The 18,834-nt window shown below is 44.9% G+C and overlaps 1 protein-coding gene across 1 annotated transcript in view; it reads left to right on the top strand.

Annotated features, from left to right (window-relative positions):
• Window positions 1–12,441, top strand: part of LOC135524375 (ras-specific guanine nucleotide-releasing factor 1-like) — a 37,518-nt gene extending 25,077 nt beyond the window's left edge. The window contains exons 17-27 of the mRNA XM_064951844.1: window positions 4,322–4,498; window positions 4,626–4,732; window positions 4,841–4,953; window positions 5,103–5,163; window positions 5,371–5,474; window positions 8,924–9,008; window positions 9,143–9,340; window positions 9,593–9,672; window positions 9,798–9,915; window positions 10,013–10,081; window positions 10,255–12,441. Of these exons, the coding sequence (XP_064807916.1) occupies window positions 4,322–4,498; window positions 4,626–4,732; window positions 4,841–4,953; window positions 5,103–5,163; window positions 5,371–5,474; window positions 8,924–9,008; window positions 9,143–9,340; window positions 9,593–9,672; window positions 9,798–9,915; window positions 10,013–10,081; window positions 10,255–10,347 (1,205 nt within the window). The 3' untranslated portion in view covers window positions 10,348–12,441. The remainder of the gene's footprint in view (window positions 1–4,321; window positions 4,499–4,625; window positions 4,733–4,840; window positions 4,954–5,102; window positions 5,164–5,370; window positions 5,475–8,923; window positions 9,009–9,142; window positions 9,341–9,592; window positions 9,673–9,797; window positions 9,916–10,012; window positions 10,082–10,254) is intronic.
• The last annotated feature ends 6,393 nt before the right edge of the window (window positions 12,442–18,834 follow it).

Here is an 18,834-nt window from a genome sequence, read left to right on the forward strand (position 1 = left end):
GGTACCAAAAAATGTCTGCGGCGTTGAAGATCCCCAAGAACACAGTGGCATCCATCATTATTTAATGGAAAAAGTTTGGAACCACCAAGACTCTTCATATTGCTGGCTGCCCGGCCAAACTGAGAAATTGGTGGAGAAGGGTCTTGGTCAGGGAGGTGACCAAGAACCTGATGGTCACTCTGACAGAGTTCCTCTGTGGAGATAGGAAAACCTTCCAGAAGGACAACCATCTCTGCAGCACTCCACAAATCAGGCTTTTATGGTGGGGTGACCAGATGGAAGTCACTCCTCAGTTAAATGCACATGACAGCCCCCTTGGAGTTTGCCAAGATGGGACTGGGAGACTCGTCAGGATCGAGGGAAAGAAGAACGGAGCAACGTACAGAGAGATCCTTGATTATAACCTACTCCAGAGTGCTCAGGACCTCAAACTTGGGCAAAGGTTCACCTTCCATCAGGACAACGACCCTAAGCACACAGCCAATACAACACAGGAGTGACTTCGGGAAAAGTCTCTGAATGTCCTTGAGTGGCCAGAGCTTGAGAGGATCTGCAAAGAAGAATAGGAGAAACTCCCCAAATACAGGTGTGCCAAGCTTGTAGCATCATACCCAAGAAGACTCGAGAATGTAATCACTGCTAAAGGTGCTTCAACAAAGTACTGAGTAAAGGGTCTGAATTCTTATGTAAATGTGATATGTCAGGGTTTTTTGAAAATAACAATAGCAAAAATGTCAAAAGAACCGTTTTTGCTTTGTCGTTATTGGGTATTGTGTGTAGATTGATGCGGGGGAAAAACATATTTAATCCATTTTAGAATGGAATCAAAATGTGAAAAAAGTCAAGGTGTCTGAATACTTTCTGAAGGCAATGTGTATATATATATATATATATATATATATATATATATATATATATATATACAGTACTAGTCAAAAGTTTGGAAACACCTACTCATTCAAGGGTTTTCCTTTATTTTCTACATTATAGAATAATGGTGAAGACATCAAAACTATTAAATACTATTAAATACATGGAATCATGTAGTAACCAAAAAAGTGTTAAACAAATCAAAATATAGTTTTTATATTCTTCAAAGCAGCCACCCTTTGCCTTGATGGCAGCTTTGCACACTCTTTAAATTCTCTCAACCAGCTTCACCTGGAATGCTTTTCCAACCGTCTTGAAGGAGTTATATGCTGAGCACCTGTTGGCTGCTTTTCCTTCACTCTGTGGTCCAACTCATCCAAACCATCTCAATTGGGTTGAGGTCGGGTGATTGTGGCGGCCAGGTCATCTGATGCAACACTCCATCACTCTCCTTAGTCAAATAGCCCTTACACAGCCTGGAGGTGTGTTGGGTCATTGTCCAGTTGAAAAACAAATGATAGTCCCACCAAGCACAAACCAGATGGGATGGCGTATCGCTGTAGAATGCTGAGGTAGCCATGCTTGTTAAGTGTGCCTTGAATTCTAAATAAATCACAGACAGTGTCACCAGCAAAGCAACCCCACACCACATTCAGAGACTTGTCCCGAAGCCACTCCTGTATTTTGTTGGTTGTGTGCTTAGGGTTTTTGTCCTGTTGTAAGGTGAACCTTCACCCCAATCTGAGGTCCTGCGCGGTCCTGAGGTCCTAAAGAGTGGCTTCCATCTGGACACTCTACCTTTAAAACCTCTTAAGGATCCGCCGCTTTTAAAAAAATTCTCCTAAAATGACATACCCCAATCTAACTGCCTGTAGCTCAGGCTCTGAAGCAAAGATATGCATATTCTTGGTACCATTTGAAAGAAAACACTTTGAAGTTTGTGGAAATGTGAAAGGAATGTAATAATAATAATATAACACAATAGATCTGGTAAAAGATAACACAAAGAAAAAAACAACCGTTCTTTTGTATTTTTTTTGTACCATCATATTTGAAATGCAAGAGAAAGGCCATAATGTATTATTCCAGCCCAGGTGCAATTTCGATTTTGGCCCCTAGATGGCAGCAGTGTATGTGCAAAGTTTTAGACCGATCCAATTAACCATTGCATTGCTGTTCAAATTTCTGTATCAAGACTGCCCAAATGTGCCTAATCTGTTTTTTAATAACTTTTCATGTTCAAAATTGTGCACTCTCCTCAAACAATAGCATGATATTTTGTCACTGTAATAGCTACTGTAAATTGGACAGTGCAGTTATATTGGCAAGAATGTAAGCTTTCTGCCAATATCAGATATGTCTATGTCCAGAGAAATGTTCTTGTTACTTACAACCTCATGCTAATCGCAGTGCTGCAGAGATGTTTGTCCTTCTGGTAAGTTCTCCCATCTCCACAGAAGAACTCTAGAGCTCTATCAGAGTGACCATCGGGTTCTTGGTCACCTCCCTGACCAAGGCCCTTCTCCCCTGATTGCTCAGTTTGGCCGGGCGGCCAGCTCTAGGAAGAGTCTTGGTGGTTCCAAACTTCTTCTATTAAAGAATAATGGAGGCCACTGTGTTCTTGGGGACCTTCAATACTGCAGACATTTTTTGATACGCTTCCCCATATCTGTGCTTCGACACAATCCTGTCTCGAAGCTCTATGAAACAATTCCTTCAACCTCATGGCTTGGTTTTTGCTCTGACATGCACTGTCAACTGTGGGACCTTATATAGACAGTTGTGTGCCTTTCCAAATCATGTCCAATCAATTTAATTTACCACAGGTGAACTCCAATCAAGTTGTAGAAACATCTCAAGGATTTGAATTTAATCAATTTTAGAATAAGGATGTAACGTAACAAAATGTGGAAAAAGTCAAGGGGTCTGAATACTTTCCGAAGACACTGTGTATATATATATCGTATTCATGTTTTTTCTCTACCTCTGTTTTTCTAATAAAGAGTCAAAAGTGATGGAGAAAAATGATTCTTTGAGTGTTCTATGCCTATTCAATTGTCAGTGGCATGGTGCATACACTGCAGAAATGCTCAATTCTGTGTGCAGTGATCTCTGCCACACAAGATAAAATTCATGCAGCCTAATTCGGTGGAGAGAATATGAACATGCAGGGAAAGCCAACGCTGGGAATGAGTAGGTGTTGGGGATACTTGTGTCATAGCAACTACAGTATGAGCGTGTTTCCCTGCCTGCCGCCCCCGGTAACGAGGTTGTTTTAGTACAAGACAGTCAGTGAAGAAAGCTCTGCTGTCTGTCTTCCTGCTCTCAGGACAGAATGTACACCAGGTCAAAGGTAAATCAAAATCTGCCATAATTTGCATTAACAGTACCGGGGCAGCAGGTAGCCTAGCAGTAACGAGCATTGGGCCAGTAACGGAAAGGTTGCTGGTTTGATTCCCTGAGCCGCCTAGGTGAAAAATCTGTTGATGTGCCCTTGAGCAAGGCACTAAAACCAAATTGGTCATGTAAGTCGCTCAACTAAATTGTACTCAGATTAGTTTTATATTACTCTCACCATAAAGCTCAATTGATTTTATTTGTTAATGAATGGTTATTGTAAGTCAGTGTGCAGATAGTGTGCACAGAAACCAGTCCATTCTTCCATTATGCTGATATTGGTGGCTATATTTAGCTACACCCATCTTAAATATCAAAGCCTCATGTTAAGTCTATGTTCCACTGGGAGAGAATGTGGTGCTCTTGGATTCTGCTGCCGTCTACTGGAGACAGAATAAATGAAAACCTGCCCTGTTACACAATGAATTAAACTGACACAATAGCTAATGCCTTTTTAGCCTCCATTTAGTAGCATATCAAGATTAATGTTGCTTGCTAACTGTTGTCAACTACCTCTTAAATCTCAGCGAAAAGGTTAGAGTTGCAGTACCTACTGAAGTAGTAGTGATCCAATGGACACAGGCGTCCGTTTAACGTCTAGTATTGATTTAAATTTGGCTGAATTGTCAACTATTGTGAATTCAATGTGAAGTCAACAAAAAATGTCACCATGTCATTGGATTTAGGTTAAACGTAGAATGAAAATAATACATGCCCTTAGGTTGATTAATTTTTCCATGTTGATTCACTGTCATCATATTGATTTTTGGGGGTTGAAATTATGTGGAAACAATGTTGATTCAACCCGTTTTTGCCCAGTGGTTAGAGACCAATAAAGAGCATTTCATGCAGCTGACACTATCATGGATCACTTTAGTGGCTGTCCAAGTGCAGTCATAATCTCAACAATTTATTGGCTTGGAATGGTCTTTCCATTTTATACCTACAGTACTTTATTGTAAAGGTATAGCATTACATCAATTAAGTTCACTAAAATAAATCCCATGGCATTTTACAGCCAGTATAACTGTCTCCATATTGTATCTTCCTGTAGAATTCTCCCTGTTCTCATACAACAATGGCACAGTGATGTCTTCGTGTCGCCCTGAGATGGACAACAACAACCGCAGTGCCCTCTCTGCAGCCTCCGCCTTCGCCATCGCCACGGCAGGAGCCAATGAGGGCACGCCCACCAAGGAGAAGTACCGCCGCATGTCCCTGGCCAGCACAGGTACAGAGCGTGTTAAACATCACTTCTGTCATTTTTGTTTTTCTCAAGATCAAAAAAAAAAAATCTATATAGTCATTAAAAATGTAGGTGTGATATTTACATGGTGTTTTTGATACATTTTGCGCAGGGTTCCAAACAGACCAGAGGAATGGGGACAAAGAGTTTGTCATCCGAAGGGCTGCAACCAACAGAGTCCTAAATGTTCTGAGGCACTGGGTGTCAAAACACTCTCAGGTAACACTTCCAGATACATAGTTATGATAATTCACTACTTCTAATGTAAAATAGAGTGCAGGTTTCCAATCAGTTAACATTTTTGTGTGCATTTGTATTGTACTCCAGGACTTTGAGAGTAACACTGAGCTGAAGCTGAAGGTCATAGCCTTCCTGGAGGAGGTGATGCATGACCCAGAGCTGCTGACCCAGGAGAGGAAAGCAGCCGCCAACATCATCAGGTACCTACCAGCACTACCATCGCCTCAGCTTATAGACACACACTGCTAACATTGAATACATGGGCTAACTTCTATAGGGCTGATTAACACTGATGTACAGAGTAAAGAGAAACACATTATAAATACATACCTGTTGTATGGTCTATTAGGACCCTGACACAGGAGGACCCTGGTGACAATCAGATCAGCTTGGAGGAGGTTAAACAGCTGGTGAGTGGGATGACTGCATGTGGATCTGGCAGTAATGTAAAGAAGACACTGTGTTTTACAAATGATGGTAATTGAGTCAATAGAGGACAATCTCTCCTTGACATATGTTAAGTATGTGTCTCAGGAATGTTAGATTATAGGGAAGTAGTTGTCATACCTCGCGTCTTGAGAATGGTTACCACTGATGCTCTTTTGTGTGTGTACTAGGCGTCAGTAGGGAAGGCCGAGGCGTTTGAGAGCCATTCTGCCCTGGAGATAGCAGAGCAGCTCACCCTACTAGACCACCTGGTGTTTAAGGTCATCCCATATGAGTGAGTGATACCCAAACACATGTTGTATTCTCAGTTGATGATATATACAGACCTACAATATGGGAGACATACAGTGATTTTGAATAACAACCATGCAGTATTAATGAGAACAAATTAGTGTAACGGTTCTCGTCTGGTGAAGGAGAAGCTGACCAAAATGCAGCGTGGTGGTTATTCATGTTCTTTAATGGGAAAAAAGGAACTCGACATGAAATAACTTAACTATACAAAAAAAAAAAACGGAACGTGAAAACCTATACAGCCTATCTGGTGACAACAAACACAGAGACAGGAACAATCACCCACGAACACACAGTGAAACCCAGGCTACCTAAATATGGTTCCCAATCAGAGACAATGACTAACACCTGCTTCTGATTGAGAACCATATCAGGCCAGACATAGAAATAGACAAACAAGACATCCAACATAGAATACTCACTCAGATCACACCCTGACCAAACAAAACATAGAAACATACAAAGTAAACTATGGTCAGGGTGTGACAGTACCCCCCCGCCCCCCCAAGGTGAGGACTCTGGCCGCAAAACCTGAACCTATCGGGGAGGGTCTGGGTGGGCATCTGTCCGCGGTGGCGGCTCTGGTGCTGGACGTGGCCCCCACTTCACCGTAGTCTTAGTCCCCCACCTTGTCCACTTCCGTGACCTCCTAGCCACGGCAACCCTACTTAATAACACTGGACTGAGGGGCAGCTCGGGACAGAGGGGCTGCTCGGGACAGAGGGGCAGCTCGGGACAGAGGGGCAGCTCGGGACAGAGGGGCTCTTCAGACTCCGGCAGCAGCGCTGGACAGGCGGGAGACTCCGGCAGCAGCGCCGGACAGGCGGGAGACTCCGGCAGCAGCGCCGGACAGGCTGGAGACTCCGGCAGCACAGGAGAGGAGGAAAGCTCTGGCAGATCCTGGCTGACTGGCGGGTCTGGAAGAGTCTGGCTGACTGGCGGATCTGGAAGAGTCTGGCTGACAAGTGGTTCCGGCAGATCCTTGCTGACTGGCGGATCTGGAAGAGTCTGGCTGACTGGCGGATCTGGAAGAGTCTGGCAGACTGGCGGATCTGGAAGAGTCTGGCTGACTGGCAGATCTGGAAGAATCTGGCTGACTGGCAGATCTGGAAGAGTCTGGCTGACTGGAAGAGTCTGGTTGACTGGCAGATCTGGAAGAGTCTGGTTGACTGACAGATCTGGAAGAGTCTGGCTGACTGGCAGATCTGGAAGAGTCTGGCTGACTGGCAGATCTGGAAGAGTCTGGCTGACTGGCAGATCTGGAAGAGTCTGGCTGACTGGCAGATCTGGAAGAGTCTGGCTGACCTGGAAGAGTCTGGCTGACTGGCAGATCTGGAAGAGTCTGGCTGATTGGCGGATCCTGGCAGACTGACGGCTCTGGCTGCTCCATGCTGACTGGCAGCTCTGGCTGCTCCATGCTGACTGGCGGCTCTGGCTGCTCCATGCTGACTGGCGGCTCTGGCTGCTCCATGCTGACTGGCGGCTCTGGCTGCTCCATGCTGACTGGCGGCTCTGGCTGCTCCATGCAGACTGGCAGCTTTGGCGGCTCCATGCTGACTGGCGGCTCTGGCTGCTCCATGCTGACTGGCGGCTCTGGCTGCTCCATGCAGACTGGCAGCTCTGGCGGCTTCTTGCAGACCTACAGCTCTGGCGGCTTCTTGCAGATTGGCAGCTCTGGCTTCTCCATGCAGACTGGCAGCTTTCGCAGCTCCTTGCAGACTGGCGGCTCCTTGCAAACTGGCAGCTCCTTGCAGACTGGCAGTTCCTTGCAGACTGGCAGCTCTGGCTGCTCCATGCAAACTGGCATCTCCGGCTGCTCCATGCAGACTGACAGCTCTGGCTGTTCCATGAAGACTGACAGCTCTGGTTGCTCCATGCAGACTGGCAGCTCAGGCTGCTTCATGCAGACTGACGCCTCTGGCTGCTCCATGCAGGCTGGCAGCTCTGGCTGCTCCATGCAGACTGGCAGCTCTGGCTGCTCCATGCAGACTGGCAGCTCTGGCTTCTCCATGCAGGCTGGCAGCTCTGGCTGCGCTAAACAGGCAGGAGACTCCGGCAACGCTGTAGAGGCGGAAGGCTCTGGACAGCGCTAAACAGGCGGGAGACTCCAGCAGCGCAGGAGAGGAGGAAGGCTCTGGCTGCGCTGAACAGGCGGGAGACTCCAGCAGCGCTGTAGAGGAGGAAGGCTCCGGCAGCGCTGGAGAGGCGAGGCGCACTGTAGGCCTGATGCGTGGTGCTGGCACTGTGCCGAGGACACGCACAGGAAGCCTGGTGCGGGGAGCTGCCACCGGAGGGCTGGTGTGTGGAGGTGGTACTGGGTAGACTGGACCGTGCAGGCGCACTGGAGCTCTTGAGCACCGAGCCTGCCCAACCTTACCTGGTTGAATACTCCCGGTCGCTCTGCCAGTGCGGCAAGGTGGAATAGCCCGCACTGGGCTATGCAGGCAAACCAGGGACACCGTGCGCAAGGCTGGTGCCATGTAAGCCGCCCCAAGGAGACGCACTGGGGACGAGATGCGTAGAGCCGGCTTCATGGCATTTGGCTCGACGCTCAATCTAGCCCTGCCGATACGCGGAGCTAGAATATAACGCACCGGGCTATGCACCCGCACTGGAGACACCGTGAGCACCACAGCATAACACGATGCCTGCCCGGTCTCTCTAGCCCCCCGGTAACCACAGGAAGTTGCCGTAGATCTCCTACCTAGCGTCGCCATACTCCCTGTGAGCCCCCCCCAATAAATTTTTGGGGCTGACTTCCGGGCTTCCTTGCCAACCGTGTTCCCTCATAACGCCGGCTCTATCTCCGGCTGCCTCTGCTCTCCTAAGTGCCTCCACCTGTTCCCATGGGAGGCGATCTCTTCCAGCCAGTATTTCCTCCCATGTGTAGCAACCCTTGCCATCCAAAACATCCTCCCATGTCCATTCCTCATTTTGTTGCACCTGCTGCCGCTGTTGCCTGTTACCACGCCGCTTGGTCCTGTTGTGGTGGGTGATTCTGTAACGGTTCTCGTCTGGTGAAGGAGAAGCGGACCAAAATGCAGCGTGGTGGTTATTCATGTTCTTTAATGGGAAAAAAGGAACTCGACATGAAATAACTAACTATACAAAAAAAAAAACGGAACGTGAAAACCTATACAGCCTATCTGGTGACAACAAACACAGAGACAGGAACAATCACCCACAAACACACAGTGAAACCCAGGTTACCTAAATATGGTTCCCAATCAGAGACAATGACTAACACCTGCCTCTGATTGAGAACCATATCAGGCCAGACATAGAAATAGACAAACAAGAAATCCAACATAGAATGCCCACTCAGATCATACCCTGACCAACCAAAACATAGAAACATACAAAGTAAACTATGGTCAGGGTGTGACAATTAGATGTATTTCTACTTGATCCTCCAATATTGTTTTACAGAGAGTTCTTTGGTCAAGGCTGGATGAAGAATGACAAGACTGAAAGGACACCATATATCATGAAAACAACAAAGCACTTCAATGATGTATGCAGCTAACAACGCCCACCCCCCAACATAATATTACAACTGTACATTTTCACTTGTTTTATTACAGTGTTTGGCTTTGGTTGGTATGCATTAGGGACATGGCTATTCCTTGTCTGTCTTGCCTCTGTTAGATCAGTAACCTGATTGCCACGGAGATCTTGCGTTGTGATGATGTGACCACGCGGGTGGCGGTGATGGAGAAGTGGGTGGCGGTGGCAGACATCTGCCGCTGTCTCCATAACTACAACGCTGTGCTGGAGATCACCTCCTCCCTCAACCGCAGCTCTGTGTTCCGTCTCAAGAAGACCTGGCTCAAAGTGTCCAAGCAGGTAAGGCCACATCTCTTCACTACACACACCCAGCTCACTGATGGCTCGTAGCCTGGTCCTAGTAATATTATTACATATTTTATCATTGCACTGGGACATCAATACACTCTTATAAACAGCTTGTTATGACACCGCAGACCTCTATGAATCCTTATAGCTTACTACCGATAAGACATCAATTTAACAATGGTGATTATACGTGCGCGTTTTCCAACATAATATTTTGATACAGTATTTTATTTAATCTCTCAGACTAAAACCGTCATTGACAAGCTGCAGAAGTTGGTTTCGTCAGAGGGGAGGTTCAAAAACCTGAGGGAGGCTTTAAAGAAGTGAGTGTTTCTTCTGCTTGTTCTAATAACTACAAAAGCCAAAAGCCAATAAAATGTTACTGGCCATTCGGGCAGCGGCTCGATCAAATTATTAGCAAATTTGTGACTTCTGTTTTTCATTTTAGCTGTGACCCTCCCTGTGTACCATACCTGGGGATGTACCTCACTGATCTGGCTTTCATTGAGGAGGGGACGCCCAACTACACTGAGGACAAATTAGTCAACTTCTCAAAGATGAGGATGGTAAGCGGTCTCTGCTTCGTGTAATGTTACAGAGATATTCAAATGCGTTCTGTGGCTTTGTATTGTATACATGCCTTATGTTGTTATCTCTCTGCAGATTTCACACATCATCAGAGAAATTAGACAATTCCAACAAACAGCATACAAGATTGATCATCAGCCAAAGGTAAAGTTTTAAAGCTGTTTCGTGGTAACTTCTGTTATATTGTACATATAAAGAGAAACAGAAGTAAATGGCAATGGTCATGAGGTAAATCCTGAGTGTCGGTATTAGTTACATCGTATAGATTATCGTAGTTGTAGCCAACCTGCTGAACCTGTATATTTGTCCTGGTCTAGGCAGCACAGTATTTGCTGGACAACAGCTCTGTTCTGGATGAAGAAAGCCTGTATGAAGCCTCTCTCAGAATTGAGCCTAAAGTCAACAACTGAAGAGGATGACAGTTTCCCAAAGTGTACTCTCTGTTAAAGAACTATGTCGTACACAGTAGACATAAACAATAACTGGTGTTAAGTCATGTTTAACATTTTTGCTCTTTATACATGTGTTGTTTTGAGATGTTATCTTATGTACACATGTTCATTTAATTGTCACATTGTTGTTGAAATATTTAATTTTTCCTCTGCAACAAGGACCATTTCACTGGGCTTATTAGAGTGATAACTAAAGTCACAATGATCTTGCATAATGGTGTGTCCTTTGTAACCAATGAAATTGATTGACACCTTTTCATACTGTGGACTTTGCACTTCCTGTAAGCACACCTGCTGCCAGGGTCCTACTGTACAGGAAATATTGTTCTCTTTACTCAAATAGATATAATGTGTTTATCTGCAACTGATGTAGCATTGTAAAAATCTAACCAGGTAAAACAACATGGACATTTTTAAACCCAAAATTGATGCGGCTAAACCAATGTATGTTCCTTTAATTGTTCTATATCAATCGGCCTCCTCCCTGCTTTGATTATTTGCTTCCATTTGAATTTCTATCAACATTTGAGTAATCTTGTCACAATTGAGATATGAGAGCCACTAGCACCACAGAGCTTTGTCTTGTCGTTATGTGGAGTGATTCTTACATAATAAGATATTACACTTGCCTGATACAGGAGGTTTCTGACTTGCAGTACAGTACTGAATCTGCTCTGAAATGAATGAAGAACAGCAAATATATAAGGGCATATCCACACAACAAGCTTTTATCGAAGAACCAGCAAGGTCTGGTTTCTTTTGAAAACATTGAAGTCAAGTGTGAATACACCCTAACCTAAAACATGATTAACAATATTTGTAGCTTTATTTCATTACTGTTGCATGTTGCATTGTAACAGGCGGTTAAATCACAAACCTCTTACTGTATATTTGCAGAAGTAATTCAAGTCAAGTAGCCATTAATACAATTTTGTTTTGCAGAATAAACTATTAATTCATGCAATTGAAATGGCTGGTAATAAGCCAGTGTACGTTATATCTCCAATACGAGTGTACTTCCAGTTTGACAATGATTCGTTGGGGGTGACATCTTGTTTGACTAGGAGTTTGGGGAAGTTTGCTGCTATTCTTGGAGCATGCCATTGTAGCTGTTTCCCTTTTAAAAAGCACATGTGTGTCAGCTTTCAATTTAAACTTAACAGAGCACACATATTAAAGAAAAATAAAGCAACACCCTTGAAATTGTAGTATTTTCAGGCTTTGTGATATTTGTGTACAGTAAAAGGTTGTTCCGCTATTATACTGTATCATTCAAAGACGATCTATGTCCTTTTGCTGTTCCAGTGACTGTGGAACGTGACCGTATATCACTCTGTTAAATGCATTGTTGTTTAAGAGTATGATAAAAGTAAGTGAATGAGTTACTCCGCCTGCAGCATTCAAAAGGTATTTTTGTAGTATTAGTATAAGGTAAGGGGTTACAAGAACACAGGAAAGTATTTTGTACTTTGTTGTTGTTAATTCACCTTGCTGAAATGTATGCTGTACATTTTGTACATGCAGCCCTGCATATTTCTTAATGTGGAACAGTGTCAAGTACACCTCTGAAAAGCATTGTATCCCAAGCGTCAACACAAAATGCTACAACAATTGTAATTTTGAAACCATGACTTAGAGGTAGAAGACAACTTCAAAGTGTTTTGCATATACTGTAATCCTGTCTATAATCATTCTCTTAGCAGGAATATAGTAATGTAGTGCTTATTCTGTGAATATTTGTATGTATTTTTACCATGTACAGTCTAGAAACATTTAAAGCTCATATGGCAGGCATGCAACACTGTATCAGACAATATTAAAACAATATATATACATATATATACTGTATACACTTATACGTGCACATACTCTTATAAATGAAATATTAACAAACAAACGTTTTGCTGTTAGCAATACCCAGTGGTATGAGAATTATCTTTCAACCCTTATGTTTATTTCCACAGCTTGAGAAATATTTCCAGTTTTGTAAAAAGAAAAAATGTATGTTTCCTGATTACCTCTTGCTAATAAATCTATTCTATCTCAGGGGCATTGTTGTCTCAAGTGTGTTTGTGAGAAAACAATACATTTTCTTCTCTCTCGCTCTTCTCTCACTCCCCACCCCCCTCTATCACATGCACACACCACACAAACACACACTCTACCATAGCCGTGGGAAGTACGGGTGCTGGAGGTGAAAGAATTTGTGTTGTTGCAATAAAAAGCTATTGAACAATTTTTGTGTTGCATTATATTATCATCATACTAGGCCCTGTAGATAGATAGATATACTACATTTTGTTTTCAACTTCAATAGCCTGTATGGAATTACTGAGAAACTAGGATACTAGAAACTGTCTTATCTAATGTATATTGGAATGCATTGTATCCACATAAAATAACACAGTAAATTCACAATGACCTGATTTTTTTGATGCTACTGTGTCATCCATGCAGTACAACAAGGTGTGTGACATGGAGGAGTACTACCACAGACTTCAGATCTTCATTGAGAACAAGAGGATTGACCATCACAGTGAAGGAAATCACAAGTTCACAAGTATGAATAACTGCATTACAGTTGTGTTTCTTCAGTTGTTAGAAGTGTGCATATCCTTTGAGTATGTCAATATATTAATTGTGCCGTCTTCTGAGATTTGACCTCCTTACCTAGTGGGACTGAATCAGTCCTCAGACACGACCTTACTTTGCTCAGGCCTTCAACAACCATGGCAGTAAGGGGTGAGTGTCACCACTGGAAAACCCATTTCCTTGTAAATACTGTATATTCACAAAAATCTCTTGGTCTAACTGGACACTATTAGATTCTTACTTTTTTATTTTAGCAGTCAAGCATTTGAGTACATGAAGTATAACAAGGGACTCATGACAGAGGATAACTTTCCATAACAGCACATATATGTAAATAGCAATGCCATCTTTACAACAACTACAGTACTAGCACTTCGAAAGGTGACAATCCATTAACATCATTTATGCTGGAATCATTTTGAAAGAGGGCACTTGTAAGTTCAAGACTAATTTGGCCGCTGCATTCGTTAAGGATGTGGTCAACATAACAAGGGTAAGTAAATTCACATTACTTTGGGTTATTTGGTGCATTGACGACCCAGGCAGTCATCTTATTGTATGTTTTTTTCATGGCAGTATGATGAAATGGGTATGCTGGATGCAGTGGCCAAACACAACCCTGTCAGCCATGCCTATGAGGTGACCTCTGATTTCATGCATTACCATAGTGGTGTGTACAGCACTTGAGAATGAGTCTCTACTATGTTTTTAAACCAAGAATAATGGTAATATCTGTTGTGGTGTACAGCAGGTCAGCCACCAAGGGGAGACTCATCGATGCCTGGTGACAGACGGAGTATACATCACGAGGCGATTGCTCCATCTGCTGGATGTGCCAGGTCTCGACGGGCTCTCTGGCCAGGACTAATTGGGGCTGATTGGGGATTGGTGAATAAGCAAGGGCTGATGGCTCACCAGCTGTACAAATCCCATAAAGCTGCCAGAAGGGCAGCACACAAGGGAGAGACTGGGGGAGGAAAGGACTCCCGTATAGTTGGTGACAGTACCAGAGGTAACAGGAGGGAGTTCAGTTTTTGATCCCCACAGGATACTGCAAGATCCGGAGCCCAGAAGACGGTATCCCAAAGAAGGTCTCTTCTTTTTGGACTATTATTTTAAGAAACACCTTTGAAACTGAGCTAATCCAAGGACAAGGACCCGTGGAGAGACGGCTGGCGTAGGGTCGACCCGCCACTGACGACCCCAGGTGGATGGAGACCAAAGGAAGTGTTTTGAGTGTGGTGCCCGGGGGCACATTGCTTGGAATTGCCCGGCTCGAGAGGAGTAAATGCCATCAGCCAGCCCCGGAGGCAAGGTGGGTCACGTAGTGAACTACATCACCTCCTGTTGGGCACACCGCAAATCAACTGCACCCATGGTCCCGGTGAAGGTTGACGGACATGACACGGAAGCTCTATTAGACTCCAGGAGTATGGTTACCCTCGTAACCACGAGCCTGCTGAACCAGGATACCGAACGTGGTAGGGAGATGTCCATTTCCTGTGTTCATGGGGACACAAAGCGGTATCCAACCGTATGGATCAACATCGTGACACCACAAGGGAACTGCTAGTACGAGGAAGAAGGTACAAACCGGCCGAAGACGAGAGCGAGGACAACCCATTGCCTGTGCAGCCCGGAAGCAAACGGTTGATCAACCTGTATCTACGGGGCCGGAGTCGGAGTCAAAGTGGGTGCCAGAACCTAAATTCTATCAGTATATTGATTGTGGAACCAGGGCTGCTGCATTGAGTGGCTGCTGCCAACATACTGACTCAACTCCAGCCACTTTAATAATGGAAATTTATGTAAAAAAAATGACTCGCCTCTTTAAACAATGCCACTTAATATAATGTTTACATACCCTACATTACTCATCTCATATGTATATGTATATCCTCTCCCCTGTAACTATTCCCCGGGTCGTTGCTGCAAATGAGAATGTGTTCTCAGTCAACTTACCTGATAAAATAATGGATAAATAAATAAATAATACTGTACTCTATATCATCTACTGCATCTTGCCATCTTTATGTAAAACATGTATCACTAGCCACTTAAAACTATGCCACTTAATATAATGTTTACATACCCTACATTGGTCATCTCATATGTATATGCTGTACTCGATACCATCTACTGCATCTTGCCTATGCCGTTCTGTACCATCACTCATTCATATATCTTTATGTACATATTCTTTATCCCTTTACACTTGTGTGTATAAGGTAGTAGTTGTGGAATTGTTAGATTACTCATTGGTTATTACTGCATTGTCGGAACTAGAAGCACAAGCATTTCGCTACACTCGCATTAAAACTTGTTGGGGATAGGAGGCAGTATTTTCACTTTGGATGAATTGCGTTCCCATAGTGAACTGCACCCTACTCTGTCCTAGATGGCTAATATATGCATATTATTATTACTATTGGATAGAAAACACTCTGACGTTTCTAAAACTGTTTGAATTATGTCTGTGAGTATAACCGAACTCATAGGGCAGGCAATCTTCCAAACAAGAAGTGAAATTCTGAATGTGGGTCAAATTTGACGTCATCGCCCCTTCCTTTCCCAACAAGATATGGATCTGGTAGCACTTCATACGCCTTCCACTAGATGTCCTCATTCAGTAGAACGTGGAATGGAGCTTCTGGTGTGAACTTTGACTGAATGGGAAGGGAAATAGTCACGGTCTTGGCAGAATGCAATTTCCCTGTGGCGGATTTCTCTGTGGGTGCCACCGTCGTTCCATTTGGCTGCAGATGAAAACGTATGATCCGGTTGGAACGTTATTGGATATATATGAAAATAACATCCTGAAGATTGATTCTCTACTTAGTTTGACCAGTTTATTCGACCTGGAATATTACATTTACATTACATTTAAGTCATTTGGCAGACGCTCTTATCCAGAGCGACTTACAAATTGGTGAATTCACCTTATGACATCCAGTGGAACAGCCACTTTACAATAGTGCATCTAAATCATTTAAGGGGGGGTGAGAAGGATTACTTTATCCTATCCTAGGTATTCCTTAAAGAGGTGGGGTTTCAGGTGTCTCAGGAAGGTGGTGATTGACTCCGCTGTCCTGGCGTCGTGAGGGAGTTTGTTCCACCATTGGGGGGCCAGAGCAGCGAACAGTTTTGACTGGGCTGAGCGGGAACTGTACTTCCTCAGTGGTAGGGAGGCGAGCAGGCCAGAGGTGGATGAACGCAGTGCCCTTGTTTGGGTGTAGGGCCTGATCAGAGCCTGGAGGTACTGCGGTGCCGTTCCCCTCACAGCTCCGTAGGCAAGCACCATGGTCTTGTAGCGGATGCGAGCTTCAACTGGAAGCCAGTGGAGAGAGCGGAGGAGCGGGGTGACGTGAGAGAACTTGGGAAGGTTGAACACCAGACGGGCTGCGGCGTTCTGGATGAGTTGTAGGGGTTTAATGGCACAGGCAGGGAGCCCAGCCAACAGCGAGTTGCAGTAATCCAAACGGGAGATGACAAGTGCCTGGATTAGGACCTGCGCCGCTTCCTGTGTGAGGCAGGGTCGTACTCTGCGGATGTTGTAGAGCATGGACCTACAGGAACGGGCCACCGCCTTGATGTTAGTTGAGAACGACAGGGTGTTGTCCAGGATCACGCCAAGGTTCTTAGTGCTCTGGGAGGAGGACACAATGGAGTTGTCAACCGTGATGGCGAGATCATGGAACGGGCAGTCCTTCCCCGGGAGGAAGAGCAGCTCCCTCTTGCCGAGGTTCAGCTTGAGGTGGTGATCCGTCATCCACACTGATATGTCTGCCAGACATGCAGAGATGCGATTCGCCACCTGGTCATCAGAAGGGGGAAAGGAGAATATTAATTGTGTGTCGTCTGCATAGCAATGATAGGAGAGACCATGTGAGGTTATGACAGAGCCAAGTGACTTGGTGTATAGCGAGAATAGGAGAGGGCCTAGAACAGAGCCCTGGGGGACACCAGTGGTGAGAGCGCGTGGTGAGGAGACAGATTCTCGCCACGCCACCTGGTAGGAGCGACCTGTCAGGTAGGACGCAATCCAAGCGTGGGCCGCGCCGGAGATGCCCAACTCGGAGAGGGTGGAGAGGAGGATCTGATGGTTCACAGTATCGAAGGCAGCCGATAGGTCTAGAAGGATGAGAGCAGAGGAGAGAGAGTTAGCTTTAGCAGTGCAGAGCGCCTCCGTGATACAGAGAAGAGCAGTCTCAGTTGAATGACTAGTCTTGAAACCTGACTGATTTGGATCAAGAAGGTCATTCTGAGAGAGATAGCGGGAGAGCTGGCCAAGGACGGCACGTTCAAGAGTTTTGGAGAGAAAAGAAAGAAGGGATACTGGTCTGTAGTTGTTGACATCGGAGGGATCGAGTGTAGGTTTTTTCAGAAGGGGTGCAACTCTCGCTCTCTTGAAGACGAAAGGGACGTAGCCAGCGGTCAGGGATGAGTTGATGAGCGAGGTGAGGTAAGGGAGAAGGTCTCCGGAAATGGTCTGGAGAAGAGAGGAGGGGATAGGGTCAAGCGGGCAGGTTGTTGGGCGGCCGGCCGTCACAAGAAGCGAGATTTCATCTGGAGAGAGAGGGGAGAAAGAGGTCAGAGCACAGGGTAGGGCAGTGTGAGCAGAACCAGCGGTGTCGTTTGACTTAGCAAACGAGGATCGGATGTCGTCGACCTTCTTTTCAAAATGGTTGACGAAGTCATCTGCAGAGAGGGAGGAGGGGGGGGGAGTGGGAGGAGGATTCAGGAGGGAGGAGAAGGTGGCAAAGAGCTTCCTAGGGTTAGAGGCAGATGCTTGGAATTTAGAGTGGTAGAAAGTGGCTTTAGCAGCAGAGACAGAGGAGGAAAATGTAGAGAGGAGGGAGTGAAAGGATGCCAGGTCCGCAGGGAGGCGAGTTTTCCTCCATTTCCGCTCGGCTGCCCGGAGCCCTGTTCTGTGAGCTCGCAATGAGTCGTCGAGCCACGGAGCGGGAGTTGTCCTGGACCAGCGTCAGCTTTTAGGCACGTGAGCTGAAAGTGCTAGTAAATGCAGCTAATTGGACACTAGTATTATCAAACGTTCATTAAAACTCACATGCCGGGTACTCAATTCAAGCTACACTCGTTGTGAATCTAGCCAACGAGTCAGATTTGTAAAATGCTTTTCGGCGAAAGCATGAGAAGCTATTATCTGATAGCATGCAACACCCCGAAATACCAGAAGGGGACGTAAACAAAGGAATTAGCGTAGCCGGCGCTACACAAAACGCAGAAATAAAATATAAAACATTCATTACCGTTGAAGAGATTCTATGTTGGCACTCCTATATGTCCCATAAACATCACAATTGGGTCTTTTTTTCGATTAAATCGGTCCTTGTATACCCATAATGTCCATTTATGAAGACCGTCAGATCCAGGAAAAACACTGTTTTTAAACGCAACGTTATTTTTTAAAATTAAAAAAGTTGCCTATAAACTTTGACAAAACACTTCAAACTACTTCTGTAATCCAACTTTAGGTATTAGTAAACGTTAATAAATGATCAAATTGATCACGGAGCGATCTGTATTCAATAGCTAGAAATTTTCAAAACGAAGTCCATTTTCTCATGGACATTTTTTCTAGCTGCGCACCTGAAGACAGGATGTGCCATTGACTAATCTGACCAAGGATAATAGGCCCTGGTAATCACAACACTGGCACATCGTGTGGAAGCTGTAGGAATTACAAGCCCAGTCCCATCATTTATGGCAAGCCATAGACAATACTGAGACTGGCGGATGGATTTTTCTTTGTAGATTTTGTGATCAGGTTTCCTTGCGATTTTGACCACGGAACTGGTTCTGTTATAGTCACAGACACCATTGAACCAGTTC

Source organism: Oncorhynchus masou, chromosome 31, assembly GCF_036934945.1.
Source record: "Oncorhynchus masou masou isolate Uvic2021 chromosome 31, UVic_Omas_1.1, whole genome shotgun sequence".
In the NCBI taxonomy this organism is placed as follows: Eukaryota; Metazoa; Chordata; class Actinopteri; order Salmoniformes; family Salmonidae; genus Oncorhynchus; species Oncorhynchus masou.